The sequence below is a fragment of the Hypanus sabinus genome, chromosome 11, assembly GCF_030144855.1.
Source record: "Hypanus sabinus isolate sHypSab1 chromosome 11, sHypSab1.hap1, whole genome shotgun sequence".
Classification (NCBI taxonomy): domain Eukaryota; kingdom Metazoa; phylum Chordata; class Chondrichthyes; order Myliobatiformes; family Dasyatidae; genus Hypanus; species Hypanus sabinus.
Genome location: NC_082716.1, coordinates 2,768,941 through 2,787,293, shown reverse-complemented (window position 1 = coordinate 2,787,293; position 18,353 = coordinate 2,768,941). Strand labels below are relative to the sequence as shown.

The 18,353-nt window shown below is 45.1% G+C and overlaps 1 protein-coding gene across 3 annotated transcripts in view; it reads left to right on the top strand.

Moving 5' to 3' along the window:
• tnni3k (TNNI3 interacting kinase) overlaps nucleotides 1-18,353 on the top strand; it is a 170,237-nt gene that overhangs the window by 28,615 nt on the left and 123,269 nt on the right. For all 3 annotated transcript variants that reach the window (XM_059983675.1, XM_059983676.1, XM_059983677.1), the window contains 6 exons: nucleotides 4,992-5,100; nucleotides 6,383-6,468; nucleotides 9,935-10,032; nucleotides 11,701-11,811; nucleotides 12,809-12,907; nucleotides 16,995-17,133. In XM_059983675.1, the coding sequence (XP_059839658.1) occupies nucleotides 4,992-5,100; nucleotides 6,383-6,468; nucleotides 9,935-10,032; nucleotides 11,701-11,811; nucleotides 12,809-12,907; nucleotides 16,995-17,133 (642 nt within the window). The remainder of the gene's footprint in view (nucleotides 1-4,991; nucleotides 5,101-6,382; nucleotides 6,469-9,934; nucleotides 10,033-11,700; nucleotides 11,812-12,808; nucleotides 12,908-16,994; nucleotides 17,134-18,353) is intronic.

Here is an 18,353-nt window from a genome sequence, read left to right as displayed (position 1 = left end):
GTTGGTTGTGAAGAAGACGAATGCAATGTTGGCATTCATTTCTAGAGGTACAGAATATAGGAGCCAGGATGTGATGTTGAGGTTCCATAATGCACTCGTGAGACCATATTTGGAGTGTTGTGTTCACTTTTGGGCTCCGTATTTTAGAAAGAATATACTGACATTGGAGAGGGTTCAGAGAAGATTCACAAGAATGATTCTAGGAATGAAAGGGTTACCATGTGAGGAATGTCTGGCAGCTCTTGGGCTGTATTCCCTGGAGTTCAGGAGAATGAGGGGGGGATCTCATAGAAACATTCCAAATGTTAAAAGGCCTGAATAGATTAGATATGGCAAAGTTATTTCCCATGGTAGGGGATTCTAGGACAAGAGTACACGACTTCAGGATTGAAGGACATCCATTTAGAACAGAGGTGCAGAGAAATTACTTTAGTCAGAGGGTGGTAAATCTGTGGAATTTGTTACCATGAGCTGCTGTGAAGGCCAAGTTATTGGGTGTATTTAAGGCAGAGATAGATAGGTTCTTGATTAGCCATGGCATCAAAGGGTCTGGGGAGACAACAGAGGAATGGGGATGACTGGACGAAGTGGATCAGCCCATGATTGAATGGCGGAGCAGACTCTGGGCTGAATGGCCTACGTCTGTTCCTAAATCTTATGGTCTTATGGTCATTAATTTTCATATTATATGCCAAAGATGTGGGTGATGGAATTGATGGCTTTGCGAGCATGTTTGGAGACAATATGAAGATAGATGAGTGGCAGGAAGTGTCAAAGAAGAAGGGAATTTGCAGAAGGATTTAGACAATAGAAGAAAGGGCAAAGAAATGACAGATGGAATATAGTGTTGGGAAGTGTATGGTATGGTCATGCACTTAGGTAGAGGAAATATAAATATTGACTATTTTCTAAATGGGGAAAAAAAAATAAAGATATCAGAGGTGCAAAGGGACTTGGGAGTCCTCATGCAGGATTCCCTAAAGGTTAACTTGCAGGCTGAGTCCGTGGTGAGGTAGGCAAATGCAATGTCAGAATTCACTTTGAGAGGACGAGAATATAAAAGCAAGGATATAATGCTAAGGCATCATATAAAGTATCAGTCCGACCATACTTGGAGTATTGTGAGCAGTTTTGAGCCTCTTATCTAAACAGGATGCGCTGGCATTGGGGAGGATCCAGAGGAGGCTCACAAGAATGATCTGGGAATGGTAGGGTTAACGTATAAGAAATGTGTGATGTCTCTGTACTCATTGGAGTTTAGAAGAATGAGTGGGGATCTCATTGAAACCTATCAAATGTTGAAAGGCCTAGATAGAGTTGATATAGAGATGATGTTTCCAATAGTGGGGGTTATAGGACCCAGAGACAGTCTCAGGATAGCCTAAGAATGACTTAATTCTACTCTTATGTCTTATGGGGGAGTGGCGGGGTAAAGATGTGTCTCTACCAGTGGGAAGTGTAAGGCAGTCCTTCCCTCTTCTAATTTGCTTGGGCAAGATGTAGCACCTGTTTAGCCCCTTGATCAGGGTCAAGTGAAGCCATGGAACAGGTGGTGGATGGTCGTATGAGCAACTGGTACATTTCAGAAGTCCTGGTTTTGCAACCACCGACACCAGGCAGACAATCTCTGAAGTGTATTGATAATGGCTGGGGTCACCCATCTTATAAAGGCACTGTCCAGAAGAAGGCAATGGTAAAGCACTTCTGTAGGAAAATTTGTCAAGAGCAATCATGGTCAAAAACCATGATTGCACAGATCATATAAAGTGGCACCTAATGATAATGATGTCTTGTGGTCCTACAGTATTAGTCATTATTCCTGCAGTCTTGATTGAAAAGCTACAGAACCTGGCCCTTTATACCTCCCTCTACAATTGGATCCTCGACTTCCTAACCGGAAGACGACAACCTGTGCAGATTGGTAATGACATTTCCTCCTCACTGGTGATCAACACTGGCACACCTCAGGGATGTGTGCTTAGCCCACTGCTCTCCTCTCTCTATACACATAACTGCGTGGCTCAGCACAGCTCTAATGCTATTTACAAATTTGCTTAAGGTACAATCATTGTTGGCAGAATCTCAGGTGGAGACGAGAGGGGTACAGGAGTGAGATATACCAACTAGTGGTGTCACAACAGCAACCTTTCACTTAATGTCAGTCAGACAAAAGAGCTGATTGTGGACTTCAGAAAAGATAAGACAATGGAACATGAACCAATCCTCAGAGGGATCAGAACTGGAGAGAGTGGGCAATTTCAAGTTCCTGGATATCAATATCTAACCTAGGCCCAACACATCAATGCGGCTATAAAGAAGGCAAGACAGTGGAGTTTGAGAAGATTTGGTTTGTCACTTAAAAGAAACTCAAACTTCTGCAGGCGAACATTCTGACTGGATACATCACTGCCTAGAAAGGGGGGGGGGGAACTACTGCATAGGATCAAAAGAAGCTACACAAAGTTGTAAAAATTGTCATCCCCATCATGGGTACTAACCTCCGTAGTACCCAAGATATTGTCAAGGAGTTGTGCCTCAGAAAAAACCTCCATCATCCAGAACATCCCCTCTTCTCATTGTGACCATCAGGAAGGAGATGCAGCCTGAAGACACACTCAACCTTTCAGAAACAGCTTCTTCCCCTTTGCCATCCGACTCCTAACTGGGGATTGAAACCACGAACACTACCTCACTTTTAAAAAATTAAATGTGTTTTTTACAACATTTTAAATTTAATTATTTAATGTACACATATATGTAACCCTAATACTTACTACAATTTACTTATTTTTTCTATATTTATCATGTATTGTATTGTTCTGCTGCTGCTAAGTTACCAAATTTTGCAACATATGCCAGGGATATAAAACCTAATTCTGCTCTTAAGTGATTTAGAAACATAGAAAACCTACAACACAATACAGACCCACAGCCCACAAAGCTGCGCCAAACATATCTGTACCTTAGAACTACCTAGGCTTTACCCATGGCCCTCTATTTTCTAAGCTCCATGTAGCCATCCAGGAGTCTCTCAAAAGACCCTATCATTTCCGCTAGCAGCTCATTCCATGGACTCACCACGCTATGCATTTTTAAAAAGAAAACTTACCCTTGACATCTCCTCTGTACCTACTTCCAAGCACCTTAAAACTATGCCCTCCCATGCTAGCCATTTCATCACTGGGAAAAAGCCTCTGACTACCCACACGATCAATGCCTCTCATTATCTTGTACACCTCCATCAGGTCACCTCTCATGCTCTGTCGCTCCAAGGAGAAAGGGCCGAGTTCACTCAACCTATTCTCATAAGGCATGCTCCCCAATCCAGGCAACATCCTTGTAAATCTCCTCTGCACCCTTTCTATTGTTTCCACGTTCTTCCTGTCGTGAGGCAACCAGAACTGAGCACAGTACTCCAAGTGGGGTCTGACCAGGGTCCTATATAGCTGTAACATTACCTCTTGGCTCTGAAACTCAATCCCACGATTGATGAAGGCCAATGCACCGTATGCCTTCTTAACCACAGAATCAACCTGTGTAGCAGCTTTGAGTGTCCTTTGGACTCGAACCCTGAGTTCCTTCTGATCCTCCACACTGCCATGAGTCTTACCATTAATGCTATATTCTGCCATTATATTTGACCTACCAAAATGAACCACTTCACACTTAACTGGGTTGAACTCCATCTGCCACTTCTCAGCCCAGTTTTGCATCCTATCAATGTCCCATTGTAATCTCTGACAGCCCTCCACACTATCCACAACACCCCCAACCTTTGTGTCATCAGCAAGTTTACTAACCCATCCCTCCACTTTCTCATCCAGGTCATTCATAAAAATTACAAAGAGTAGGGGTCCCAGAACAGATCCCTGAGGCACACCACTGGTCACCAGCCTCCATGCAGAATATGACCCGTCTACAACCATTCTTTGCCTTCTGTGGGCAAGCCAGTTCTGGATCCACAAAGGAATGTCCCCTTGGATCCCATGCCTCCTTACTTTCTCAATAAGCCTTGCATGGGGTACCTTATCAAAGGCCTTGCTAAAATCCATATACACTACATCTACTGCTCTACCTTCATCAATGTGTTTAGTCACATCCTCAAAAAAATTCAATTAGGCTCGTAAGACACAACCTGCCTTTGACAAAGCCACGCTGACTATTCCTAATGGTGTTATGCCTTTCCAAATGTTCATAGATCCTACCTCACAGGATCTTCTCCATCAACTTATCAATCACTGAAGTAAGACTCACTGATCTATAATTTGCTGGGCTATCACTACTCTTTTTTGAATAAGGGAACAACATCTGCAACCCTCCAATCCTCCGGAACCTCTCACATCCTCATTGATGATGCAAAGATCATTGCCAGAGGCTAAGCAATCTCTTCCCTCACTTCCCACAGTAGCCTAGGGTACATACTGTCTGACCAGGTGACTTATCCAACTTAATGCTTTCCAAATCTCCAGCACATCCTCTTCCTTAATATCTACATGCTCAAGCTTTTCAGCCCACTGCAAGTCATCCTTACAATCGCCAAGTTCCTTTTCCATAGTGAATACTGAAGCACTGATTTGGCAGGACATTGTGGGCCAAAGGCCTGTTAAATACTGAATTGTTCTGTGTTCTAATATAGGATGGATAAAAGGATCAACTTTATATAAAAAAGCTATTTCTAAAAAAATGATAGCATTAACATTGCAAAATCACTGTTCAATAGATGTCCAATTATCATCTGCTGAATTGGACATCAAGTTGGATAATGGTTACAAAGGAAGTTTTTGAAGGGATTTTCAGAAGGAATAGGGAGTGAAGATTCTTATGGAGAATGAGTGCAAGCAGAATTATCTCTTGGATCGAGGATTGATGTATAAGTGTCCACACTGCTGGGACAAAGGGGATCTCAATGATCAGACACAAACAGGAGTCAGTGAGGCATGAGGCTTGGGGAGGATGAGAGCTGTTGACCAAGATGTTGTCATTGCCGACAGATGAGTGGAAGAAGAAAGTGAGTGAGTCGTATGCAGTGGCGATTGAGAAGCTGCAGGATGATCAGCGCATTAAGGAGAGTGAACTGGTAGAACTTAAGCACGTCTTCAGGTGAGGAGGAGATGACTGGGATTGTTGAGCAGTTCAGCAGAGACGTTGTCCCTGGGTAGGGAAGGATCCTACATCACATTCTGCCCCACCACCCACTTCTCCTCCATATATCCTCAACCCTACTTTACATTGACTTATTGACTGATGACAACCTCAGCCATTCTAGAATCCTTTCCACAGTCCAGCACCTGTTCACCCTCCCTCACTCTCCCAACCCAACTCCTGCACCCCCACCCTCTACAGATCTTCTACCCTGCAAGCCATCCCCAACTCCCTCCCTCCCATTCTCACAGTGCCTCCTGCTCCTTACAGCCCCTACACCCCTCCCCATCTCTGTAACCCCATTGGACCCCTACACAAATCCCCATTTCTGTAACCCTTTTAGGAACCCTGCACCACTTCCAGTCTCTGTAATCTTCTCAGCCCCTACTCTTCTCTCTGGCTCTGTAATCCCCTCAGACCCCAACATCCTTCCCTCTCTCAGTAAACTCCTCCCTACTCTCTGCCCCTGCTCATCTCTATAATCCCCTCTGACCTCTATACCCCTCCCTGTCTCTATAACACCCTCTGGCCCCTAAACCCCTTCCTGTCTCAGATGCCCTTGGCTCCTCTGAGAAGCTGTCTGAACAGTGCCCTGGTGAAGAGGTAGGGTGTGTGGGTCTGATGGGGATGACTGCACTAAAGGTGCTATATAAATGCAAGTTACTGTTGAGAGGGTCACACTTTAACTATGGACGCAGTGGACCCATTGGACCCCAGAAGGTTATGAGTGTCCAAGTTAAGTCAGCGACGGTGGCCATGTTTGTAGTCCTGGAGTCATCGCCACAACCCAGGTCCTTGAGTCCACTCACCCCATGCTGACCATGAAGCACCCTTTATAATATTGTAAATTTGATAACTTGATGTCTCATTCAGAGATCCCCTTGGTTCTGCATCAGGCTGTCTGTAGGCTTATATCTGACGTAATCTTTAAACCCACCAGGGCCCTGTTTCCCACTCTCTTTAAACCCATTAGGAACCTGTTTCCTGCTCCCTTAGGGTCCTAATAGGGGTAATCTCCTGCTCCCTTTAAACCCACCAGGACTTTGCCTCCGGCTTCCTTTAAACCCACTAGGACCCTGTTTCCTGCTCCATTTAAATCCATTTGGACCCAGTCACCCACTCCCTTTAAACCCTTGGGGGCCCCATTTTAATAGAGGGGTAAGAGTGGGGGATTTGGACTGGAAAGTGAAAAACACCACCTTCCACAGTTGACACTGGCCTGGTGTCGCTCTCTCTGCAGCTCGGATGAAGCCTTCGGCAAAGTAAACATGAACTACCGGACAGAGAATGGACTCTCCCTTCTTCACCTCTGCTGTATTTGTGATGGTGAGTCCCACTCAGCAGCCCCCATACTCCTGTGTGGGTGGAGCAGCTCCTGTACAGCCAATACCCAGGTGTTAGCATTCTCACCTCATAGGCAGACCACTGTGGTTTCACACCCCCCCCCCCCAGCTCTTCCAACGCATTCTACTATGTCTACAAAGTCCATCATAGGTAATGCCCTCCCCACCCCATTGAGCACGTCTTCATGGAGAGCTGTCGCAGAAGAGCAGCATCTATCATCAAGGACTGCCACCACCCAGGTCATGTGTCCTTCTCACTACTGCCATCAGGAAGGAGGTACAGGAGCCTCGAGGTTCAGAAGGAGTTATTACCCATCAACCAGAGGTCCGTGAGTCAGTCCTCAGCAGATGATCAGAGGTGGAAAGGGTCATAAACTTTAAATTCCTCAGTATTTCGGAGGACTGTCCTAAGCCCAACACAAAAGTGTAATTAGGAAGTAAGAACAGCACTGCCTGTACTTCCTTATGGGTTTGCAAAGATTTGGCATGACATCTAAAACTTTGACAAACTTCTATAGATGTGTAGTGAAGAGTATATTGAATGGTCTCTTCATCTCATTCTCAATATTTATTGGTTAATTATTTATTTTTTATTATTATTTTGCATGGCTTGTTTCTGTGTATTTACTGTGAATGTGAATCTCAGGGCTGTATGTGGTCACATATATATGTACTTTGATAGTAAATTTATGTTGAAGTTTTTGAACTTTGAATGCTGGTGACCAACCAGAGTCTGCCTCCTTCAAAATTTCAAAGCAAATTTATTATCAAAGAGTGTATATGTCACCAAATACAACCCTGAGATCCATTTCCTTGTGGGCATTCATAGTAGAACAACTGAATACAATAGAATTAATGAAAAACTACACACACACACAAATTCTGACAAACAACCAAAGTGCAAAAGAATACGTTGTGCATATAGAAAAATAAACAAATAATAATGATAAATAAATCATACTGAGAGGATGAGTTGTAGAGCCCTTGACAGTGAGTTGTGGAATCGGTTCAGTGTTACATTGACTGAAGTTATCCACACTGCTTCAGGAGTGTGATGGCAGAAGCACAGATCCATAGGTTGTGGAATCTGTTCAGTGTTGCGCTGAGTGAAGTTATCCACACTGGTTCAGGAGCCTGATGGTAGAACCACAGAAACAGGTAATTCCATGCTGACCCTTTTTGTCCATCTACTTCAAAGTAAGTTTAAACTTCAAAGTAGATTTATTATCAAAGTAGATTTATAATGGATAAGTCGCCGGGACCGGATGAGATGTACCCCAGGCTAAAGATTAAAAATGAAATGACAAGTACATGGGAGAACAGGATCAGAATCAGATTTAATATCACTGACATATGTCATGAAATTTGTTGTTTTGGGGCAGCAGTACAATTCAATACATATCAATTAAAACTATAAATTACAAAGTATATTTTTAAATAATCAGATGTGTAGTGCAAAATGAGGAAAAATAGTGAAGTATTGTTTGTGAGTTCATTGTGCATTCAGAAATCTGATGGCGGAGGAGAAAAAGCTGTTCCTGAAACGTTGAGTGTGAGTCTTCAGACTTCTGTACCTCCTCCTTGATGGTAGCAGTGAGAGATGGGGCATGTACTGGGTGATAGAGGTCTTTAAGATGGATGCCACCTTCCTGAGGCATCACATTTTGAAGATGTCCTGCATGCTGGGAATATTGGACGTGTAAACCTTCCCCTGGAAATCAGGTTCCCCCCCCCCCCCCCATGCCTCAAGTCAAACTCAACCAGCTATCAACAGAAAAGCAATGAGTCAGAGTCAGATTTAATTTCACACGTAATGAGATTTGTTGCTTTGCGGCAGCAGTACATTGCAATGTATAATAATAAAAACTATCAATTAAGTATATAAATTAAATAAGTGATGCAAAAAAGAGGAAAATAAATAGTGAGGTATTGGTCTTTGGTTCATTGTCCATTCAGAGATCTGATAGTGGTGGGGAAGAAGATGTTCCTGAAATGTTGAGTGTCCCTCTTCAGACTCCTGTACCACCACCTTGATGCTAGCAACTAGAAGAGGGCAAATACTGGTCCTTATTTATGTGTGCTGCCTTTTTGAGGCATTGCCTTTTGAAGGTATCCACGATGCTGGGAAGGCTAGAACCCATGATGGAGCTGGTTGAGTACAATCTTCCACAGATGTTAATGATCCTGGTCAGTGACCCCTCCATACCAGACGGTGATGCAGCCAGTCAGAATGCTCTCCATGGTACATCTGTAGAAATTTGCAAGTGTCTTTGGTGACATAACAATTGTCAAAAAATCTTCCACGTTTTACCATATTTTACTGTAAGATAATTTACCCAGTAATCAAACAGAAATAAAGACACAGACCTTGGTATATGGCTAAGCCACAGGGAGCTGTTGCCTTACCACTCAATCAACTTCAGGTTACATCTTAATTTTATACAGTAAAAGTTTGGACAATAGCCAACAGCTAAACATTATTCAATGAATTCAAGAAGCACTTGTTAGGTATCTGCCAGTCTACACATGTTTCTGTGCGGTGCACAACATTAGAACTGCATATCCATATTCACTCCCCCTATTAGCCAGCCAAAGGTCACCAATACCTCTTTATTGGCATGACCTATTGTTAGCTCGCACAAGCAAGACAGAGTCTGCATCTTATCCTGTCACCCTCTGACCCAAATCTTGGGCAATGCTTAGCTCGTCAAGCTTGACAACAAAATTTAATTCAAAAATTGATTTTTTTCCCACAACAATTCTTCTCATACTCCTAATGAAATATAGCTGCTGTCATACCTTCTTTGTAATTCCATCCCAGTTGAGTCCAGGGTAGATCCTCAGAGAGGTTGGCACCCAGGAACTTGAAACTGATTACCCTTTTCACTGCTGATCCTTCAATGAAAGTGTGTGTGTTCCTTCAACTTCCCCTTCCTGAAGTCCACTATCAACCCCTTGGTCTTCTGACACAAAACTTGAAGGAAGTAAGACTTTGTTTTACTTGATTGTACTGGCAGAGGCCCATTCAGTCCGTTGGGGCAGTTCTGGCTCTGTGAGAGGTCTTGCCATCAACCCCACCCCCTCCCATATGCTCTTCCCTACATCCCTGCACTGAGGAGCAGAGGAAAGAGGAGTAATAAGTGGTCACTCAGCCCTTCAAGCGTGTCCCATCAATCATAGCATCATAGAGCACAGGAAAAGGCTTTTTAGCCCACCTGGACTGTGCTGAACAAGATCCATTTTGGATGCATTTGGCCCATATTTCTCTAAATTGTTCCTATCCATTTTACTGTCTCAGAACCTTGTAAATGTCATTAATGTACCTGTCTTGACCATCTTCTCTGGCAGCTTGTCCCCTGTACAAACCACCCTCTGGTTCCCTCCCTTCTAATTTTGAAGTGCAGGATTAGACCTGGGCGTTCAGTGTTCATGCTGTAGTTTGTTAACAGGTAACAAGGCACACGTGAGGACCCTGATGCTGAAAGGCCTCCGCCCCTCCCGGCTCACCAGGAACGGATTCACTGCTTTGCACCTGGCTGCGTACAAGGTGAGTGTGATAGTGGGACAGTAGAGTCTCCACACAGAGCCACTGCATCCTGGCTTCAGAGACCTCCAGTTCAAGATGTAAGATTGTTTATTGTACATAGAACACAGAACAGGCCCTTCAGCCCACTGTGTTGTGCTGACCAGAATCAGGATTATTATTACTGACAAATTTGAAATTTGTTGTTTTGCAGCAGCAATAAAGTTTAAAAAATGCTATAAGTTGCAATAAGAAATGCAAGAACTATTTATGCAAAAAGAGAGCATAAAAATGGTGAGGTAGTGTTCGTGGGTTCATTGTCCATTCAGAAATCTGATGGCAGAAGGGAAGAAGCTGTTTTCTAATTCACTACAGGCTCCTGCACCACCTCCATGGCTGTAGGTATGAGAAGAGGGACATGAACTGAATGATGGATGCCCCCTTTAGAAGGTGCCCTCAGCAGTGTGGTAGTGAGTGCCCAGGATAGAGTTGGTCATGTTTACAACTTTCTGCAGCTTTTTCTGATTCTGTGCAATGGCCCTTCCATACTGGATGATGTTGCAAACAGTTAGAACGCTCTCCACAGAATCTATGTAGACATTTGCCAGTCTTTCTTGAATAAATGCTGCGGAGGCCAAGTCATAGGGTGTATTTAAAGCGGAGGTTGATATGTTCTTGATTTGTCAAGGTATCAAAGGTGACTGGGAGAAGAAAGGAAAATGGGGTTGAGAGGGATGCTAAATCAGCCATGATGCAATGGTGAAGCGGACTTGATGGGTCAAATGGCCTAATTCTGCTTCTATGTGAAATTGTATTATGGTCTAAGTGATTTACTTTTGAACAAAAGGTTTTGTCTCCAAAGCAGAGATCTGTGAGAAGTGTACTGTGGGCTGGGGCCACAGTCAGTGAGGTGAGCCTGTGAGAGTTGGTGATTTAAACCAGGTCCCATTTATTCCACACTGTGATCAGTACAGGGTCCTGTGTACAACAGCAGCAAACTGTTACAACCCACTAATCAATGAGACTAATTGTGTTAATTACATCCTGACAGATGTTCTGGTACAGAGGGACATCCTTCACTGATTCCTTAAACACTGTAATTACATTAACAATTAACCAGTCTCACTTTGTGACCCATTAGTGGTTGTAATGAATACCCAGCATGTCCCAGATGGGAATGTCTTCTGTGATGGAGGTCTCCTTCAAAGGTGGGGAGGGCTGTGCCCGGGATACAACCCTCTGCAGCTTTATGATGTGATCCTGGGGCAGGGTAGTATGGTGAGCGAGTGGGACAACAGAGGTGTGTGGGCTCTTCCGTGTGGCAGTAGGGTGGGTTGTAGTGTGTGTCTGTGAGTCTGTCTGTTTCCCTGTCTTAGTGTGTGCGTGCATGTATCTGTCTGTCTCCCTGTCTTAGTGTATGTGTGAGTCTGTCTGTTTCCCTGTCTTAGTGTGTGCGTGCATGTATCTGTCTGTCTCCCTGTCTTAGTGTATGTGTGAGTCTGTCTGTCTCCCTGTCTTAGTGTGTGCGTGCATGTATCTGCTGTCTCCCTGTCTTAGTGTATGTGTGAGTCTGTCTGTCTCCCTGTCTTAGTGTGTGCGTGCATGTATCTGCTGTCTCCCTGTCTTAGTGTGTGCGTGTGTCTCCGTGGGTACAGGGCTCCGTTGGTGATGACCTCTGGCTCTTGTCCACAGGCAAGCTCCGACCTGGTAACTGCTCTCCTCCACGGTGGTGCTGACATTCAGCAGGTGGGGTATGGAGCACTGACTGCTCTGCACATCGCCACCATTGCCGGTCACAGTGAGGTAAGGGCCTTCCTCTGCCCGAAGCATCCAATCCATCTTGGCCTTTCAATATTTGATAGATTTCAATGAGATCCCCACTCGTTCTTCTAAACTCTACTGAATACAGGCCCAGAGTCAGCAAATGCTCCTCATACGTAAACCCTTTCATTACTGGGATCATTCTCACAAACTTCCTCTGGACCCTCTCCAATGCTAGCCCATCTTTTCTTAGATAAGAGGTCCAAAACAATATTCCAAGTATGGTCTGACCAATGCCTTATAAAACCTCAGTATCCTTGCTTTTATATTCTATTCCTCTTGAAATGAATGCTAACATTGCATTTACCTTCCTTATCACCGATTCAACCTGCAAGTTAACCTTTAGTGAATCCTGCACGAGGACTGCAGGATTTCTCTGATTTCTGACTTTACTCCACTTAGAAAATAGTCCATGCATTTATTCCTTCAACAAAAGTGCACAACCATACACTTCTCTATATTATATTTCATGTGCCTCTTCATTTCCCGTTCTCCTGATCTGTCAAAGTCCTACTGCAGACTCCCTACTCCCTCAGCACTACCTGCCCCTCCAGCTACCTTCGTATCATCCACAGTATCTGAAGTAAATTAGCTTTATTAAAGATTATTTGTCACATGTACATACAATGAAATGTGCAGTCTGCATCAACAACCAGCACAGTCAAAGATGTGCTGGGGGCAACCTGCAACTGTCACCATGCTTACTAACCCTGTGGAAGTAAACGAGAATACCCGGAGGAAACTCACGTGGTCACGGGGAGAACATGCAAACAGTCAGTAACAGGAATTGAACCTCAATCTGTGATCACTGGCGCTGTGAATCATTACACTAACCACTATGCTACCTTGCCACTGTTTGACCCTTGAACAAGGAGACAGTGACCAGGAAAGACACCTCTACCTTCAGCACCTGCCCCCCCCTTTATGGAGACCGCCCCTGTCCCTTCGCCTTCTAATCATGTCCTGTTTCTCTCTGCAGACTGTTGATATCCTCCTCCAACACGGTGCTTTCGTCAACGTGCAAGATGCTGTCTTCTTCACTCCTCTGCACATTGCCGCTTACTTCGGCCACGAGCAGGTATCCCTGCAGCTTCCGGGGTAAAGGCACACCACTGGCACAGGCAGAACAGGCAGTTTCCTCTCCCCAGTGTGGGAATGTACAACACCGAGAGCATGCATTTAAGGGGCAAGGGGGTAACTTCAAAGGAGATGTGTGGGATCAGTTTTTTTTACACAGAGTGAAAAATGGGTTGTTGGTGAAAGCAAACACAAGTAGTAGATCTGGCCCAGTAATTTGTGGGTAAAGACCTGGCACTCATTGAGCACATCCACATGAAATGCTGGCAAAGGAGAACAGCATCATCATCAGGGACCTCCACCACCCAGGACATGCTGCTGCCATCTGGAAGACAATACAAGAGCCTCAGGACTCGCAGCACCAGATTTAGGAGCAGTTACTACACCTCAGCCATGGTGACATACAGTGCTTATAAAAAGTATTCACCCCTCCCCTTGGAAGTTTACATGTTTTACAACATTAAATCCACTGTGAATCAATTTGGCTTTTTTTGACACTGATCAACAGAAAAGACCCTTATGTCAAAGTGAAAATTTTCTACAAATTGGTCTAAATTTATCACAGTTACTAAACACAAAATGATTGCATAGTTACTTAAACCCTTCAAGTCAGTATTTTGTAGATGCAGCTTTGGCAGCAATCACAGCCTTGAGTCTGTGTGGATAGGTCTCTCAGCTTTGCACATCTGGACACTGCAATTTTTCCCCCATTCTTCTTTACAAGATAGCTCAAGCTCTGTCAGATGGCATGGAGATCATGAGTGAACAGCTGTTTTCAAGTCCAGCCAAAAATTCTCAATTGGATTAGGTCTGGACTCTGACTTGGTCACTTCAGGACATTAACTTTGTTGTTTTAAGCCATTTCTGTGTAGCTTTGGCTTTATGGTTCGGGACGTTATCTTGCTGGAAAACCAATCTTCTCCCGTGGCCGTTCTCTTGCAAACTGCATCAAGTTTTCCTCCAGGATTTCCCTGTGTTTTGCTGCATTCATTTTACCCTCTACCTTCACAAGCCTTCCAGGGCTTGCTTGCAGTGAAGCGTCCCCAAAGCACAATGCAGCCACCACCATGCTTCACGGTAGGGATGGCGTGTTTTGATGATGTGAGTTGTTTGGTCTTATGGCCAAAAAGTGCAATTTTGCCTTCAGACCATCGAACCTTCTTCCAGCTGACTCCAGAGTCTCCCACATGACTTCTGGCAAACTCTAGCTGAGATTTCATGTGAGTTTTTTTCAAGTGGCTTTCTCTTTGCCACTCTCCCATAAAGTTGCGACCGGTGAAAAACCTGGGCAACAGTTGTTTGTGCAGTCTCTCCCATCTCAGCCACTGAAGCTTCTAACTCCTCCAGAGTTGTCATACGTCTCTTGGTGGCCTCCATCACTAGTCCCCTTCTTGCACGGTCACTCAGTTTTTGAGGATGGCCTCTAGGCAGATTCACATCTATGCCATATTCCTGCCATTTCTTGATGGTTGACAGTAGTTCTCCAAGGGATATTCAGTGACTTGGAAATTTTCTTGTATCCATCTCCTGACTTGTGTTTTTCAATAACCTTTTCTCAGAGTCACTTGGAGTGTTCTTTTGTATTCATGGTGTAGTTTTTGCCAGGATACTAGTTGGAGCTTCCAGACACAGGTGTAATTTTGCTACAATCAGTTGCAACACCTTGACTGCACACAGGTGATCTCCACTTAACTAATTATGTGACTTCTAAAACCAGTTGTCTGCACCAGTGATGGTTTGGTGTGTCATATTAAAGGGGTGAACATTTTTGCAATCAATTACTTTGTATTTTATTTTTGAAATTAATTTAGATCACTTTGTAGGAATCTGTTTTCACTTTGATGTGAAAGACACTTTTTCTGTTGATCAGTGTAAAAAAAACAAATTAAATCCAATGTGATTCAATGTTATAAAACATGAAAACTTCCAAGGGGAAGAATACTTTAAACTTTAGAGGCAATTGATGTGCTTCAAGAAGCATTTGGATGTGTAGGGAATGGGGGGGATATGGACACTTGTTGGGTGTTTGTTAGTCTTTGCTTAAGCATAATTTTTCATAAATTATATTGAATCTATTTACTTTCCAGTCAATGCCTGTGAAAAAATGAATCTCAGGGTGGTGTGTGTGGTGTGGCCTCTGTAGGTCGTGGTCGACCATGGGTATTGTGCCTTTGGTAGTCACTGGGAGTGGCTTCTCCAGGATGCAAGCCAGGGCAGAGTTGATATGGAGATCCGTCAGTGGGATCCCCCCCCCCCCATGCTGATGACGGGTCCAAAGGAACGACGGAGGTCGGTACAGTTTGGTGCCAGCAGCATCGCAGGAGTTGCCGTACCGGTGCTGGGTACAGCAGTCAGCCGCCTTCGGGACTCCGACTCCGGATTTTTCTTCAGGGTTTACTCCCAAAGCCTTTCCTGTGAGCGAGTATAGACGCAAGGCAGTGGGGGTTTGTAATTGGAGTTTCCCTCTCCAGGGTGGTGTGTGTAGTGTGGCCTCCATCGATCGTGGTTGACCATGGGTAGTCACTAAGAGTGGCTCCTCCAGGGCGCAAGCCAGGGCAGAGTTGATATGGAGATCCGTCAGTGGGACCCCCCCCCCCCATGCTGATGACGGGTCCAAAGGAACGACGGAGGTCGGTACGGTTTGGTGCCAGCAGCATCGCAGGAGTTGCCGTGCCGGTGCTGGGTACAGCAGTCAGCCGTCTTCGGGACTCCGACTCCGGATTTTTCCTCAGGGTTTACTCCCAAAGCCTTTCAGGCAGCGGAGGTTTGAAATCAGAGTTTTCCCTCTCCTAGATGAGCTACCATCTGTGGTTAATGAGCCCCACCTGTCCGGAGCAACTAGTTTTAACGCGCCACTGGCCCATCTTTGCCCCTTGCCCTGTCAGTGAGAACAGCTCCACCAGACATAAGAACTACGCCACACGTGAAGGCCAGGAGCTGGACTTGGTTGTCAGAGGCTGTTTGAGACACACACCATGAAGAGCATTTGTTTAGCAGTAGGAGCTCGTCCCCAATACCACCCTTTGGCTATGACTACCCTTGGAGCCTAAAGGTGGTATATGGTGACATATACATACTTTGATAATAACGACTTTGAATTCAGAAATTTGATTGTGTAGGTGGAAGATTAGTTTAGCTGTTCATTTGATCACTTATTTAATTGGTTCAGCACAACACTGTGGGCAAAGGGCCTGTCCTGTGCCGTACTGTTCCATGCCCCATGTTGCAGTGCGGATATCCACTGTCTATAAGATGATGTTGGAGCAGTGGATATAGCTGAAGTGCGAGATGACTTTGAACTTGGATCCCCCAATTGCTGATATTGCGAAGTGTTGTGCTAATCCCACACCACCATGCTGCCCTTTTGATGGTTGAAGGCAGGGGGTCTCAACCTGGGGTCTACAGACCCCTTGATAGGGGTCCATGGCATAAAAGGGTTGGAAACCCCTGATTTATAGAGATTTAGGCCAAATTCAGGCAAATGGGACTAGCTCAGTAAGGCACCTTGGTCAGAATCAAAGATATGGGCCAAATGGCCTGTTTCTCTGCAGCATTACTCTGTCCCCCTCTCACTTCCTTGTGACTCTGTGGTCAAGACCAGAACTCAGGAGCCTCATACCAGATGATCCCAGAGAACCCTCTTCAGAATTCCCCGGACAGGGAACCAGAATAAATCAGAGTCCGTTATTATCACTGACATATGTCATGAAATTTGTTTTGCAGCTCAATGCAAGACATAAACAATTGTTATATTACAGCAGGAAATATACTTTAAGCAAAAGCAGTGCAAAAAGAGCACAGAATAGTGAGTTAGTGTTCATGGACTGTTTAGAAACCTGATGGCAGAGGGGAAGAAGCTCTTCCTAAAATGTTGAATGTGTGTCTTCAGGCCCCTGTACCTCTTCCATGATGGTAGTAATGAGAAGAGGGCATGTCCCAGATGGCAAGGATCCTTAGTAATGGATGCCAACTACTTGAGGCATTGCCTTTTGAAGATTTGGAGTTGGGTATAAGAAGAGAGGGCAGAGACGGTTGGGGGGACTGGGGCTGATGACCTAGTGTTGTAATACAATAATATATCCATACAGGTCACCCGTCTATTGCTGAGGTTTGGAGCAGATGCCAGTGTCAGCGGAGAGGTTGGCGACAGACCCCTACACCTCGCCTGTGCGAAGGGCTATCTCAACATCGTCAAACTACTGCTCATGGAGGCCAGCTCAGCCAACGGTGAGACCACTGTAACATGGCGACACCCGGTCACTTGGGGATGACTCCTCGTCATGGAGTGAGGGCTCTGGCTGACAGATTCCCATACCAGGCTGGGGGGGGGGGGGCGTGGGGGGCAACCTTGAAGTCAGAAACCAGACAATCAAGAAATGCTTCCTCACAGAGCACAGGAGTAGAAAGAGGTTATTCGGCCCATCTAACCGATCCCACCATCAATGTAATCATAGCTGATCTACCCCAGGCTACATCTCCTCTTCTTTGGCAATTCCCTATCACCCTCAGAGCCCCGCCATCTGTCAGTGGATCACAAGCTTCCTGACTGACGGGGTGCAGCAAGTGAGGCTGGGGAGCATCATCTCTAGCACCCGGACAATCAGTACCGGTGCCCCCCAGGGATGCGTGCTGTCCCCACTGCTCTTCTCCCTTTACACTAATGACTGCACCTCACAGGATCCATCTGTTAAACTCCTGAAGTTTGCAGACGACACAACTGTCATTGGCCCTGTCCGAGACGGTGATGAGTCTGCATACAGACGGAAGGTGGAACGGCTGGCCCTCCGGTGTGGTCAGAACAATCTGGAGCTAAATACGCTCAAGACTGTGGAGATGACAGTGGACTTCAGGAGGAGCCCCCCAATACTCCCCCCACTTACTATTCTCAACAGTATTGTGTCTGCTGTGGAGACCTTCAGATTTCTGGGTGTCACAATCTCCCAGGACCTGAAGTGGACACCCAACGCGGACACTCTTATCAAAAAGGCTCAGCAGAGGTTGTATTTCCTACTTCAACTCAGGAAGTACAACCTGCCTCAGGAGCTGCTGATTCAATTCTATTCAGGAATAATCCAGTCTGTTCTCTGTTCATCCATCACTGTCTGGTTTGGATCAGCTACCAAACAAGACAAGAATAGACTCCAAAGAACGGGCAGGGCTGCAGAAAGGATTATTGGTGTGAAGCTGCCCTCGATCCCGGACTTATATGCATCCAGAGTCAGGAAGTGAGCAAGCAGCGTTATTGTAGACCCATCACACCCCGGACGTCACCTGTTCCAACTCCTTCCTTCTGGTAGGCGCTTTAGATCACTGTATGCCAGGACAAATAGGTACAAGAACAGTTTCTTTCCGTATGCCATCAGTTTTATGAACATTGAATTTTAGTCTACTATAAATCAAGTCCACCTGTACATTCAGTGAGGTGGACCTCATTGTATATAGTTTAT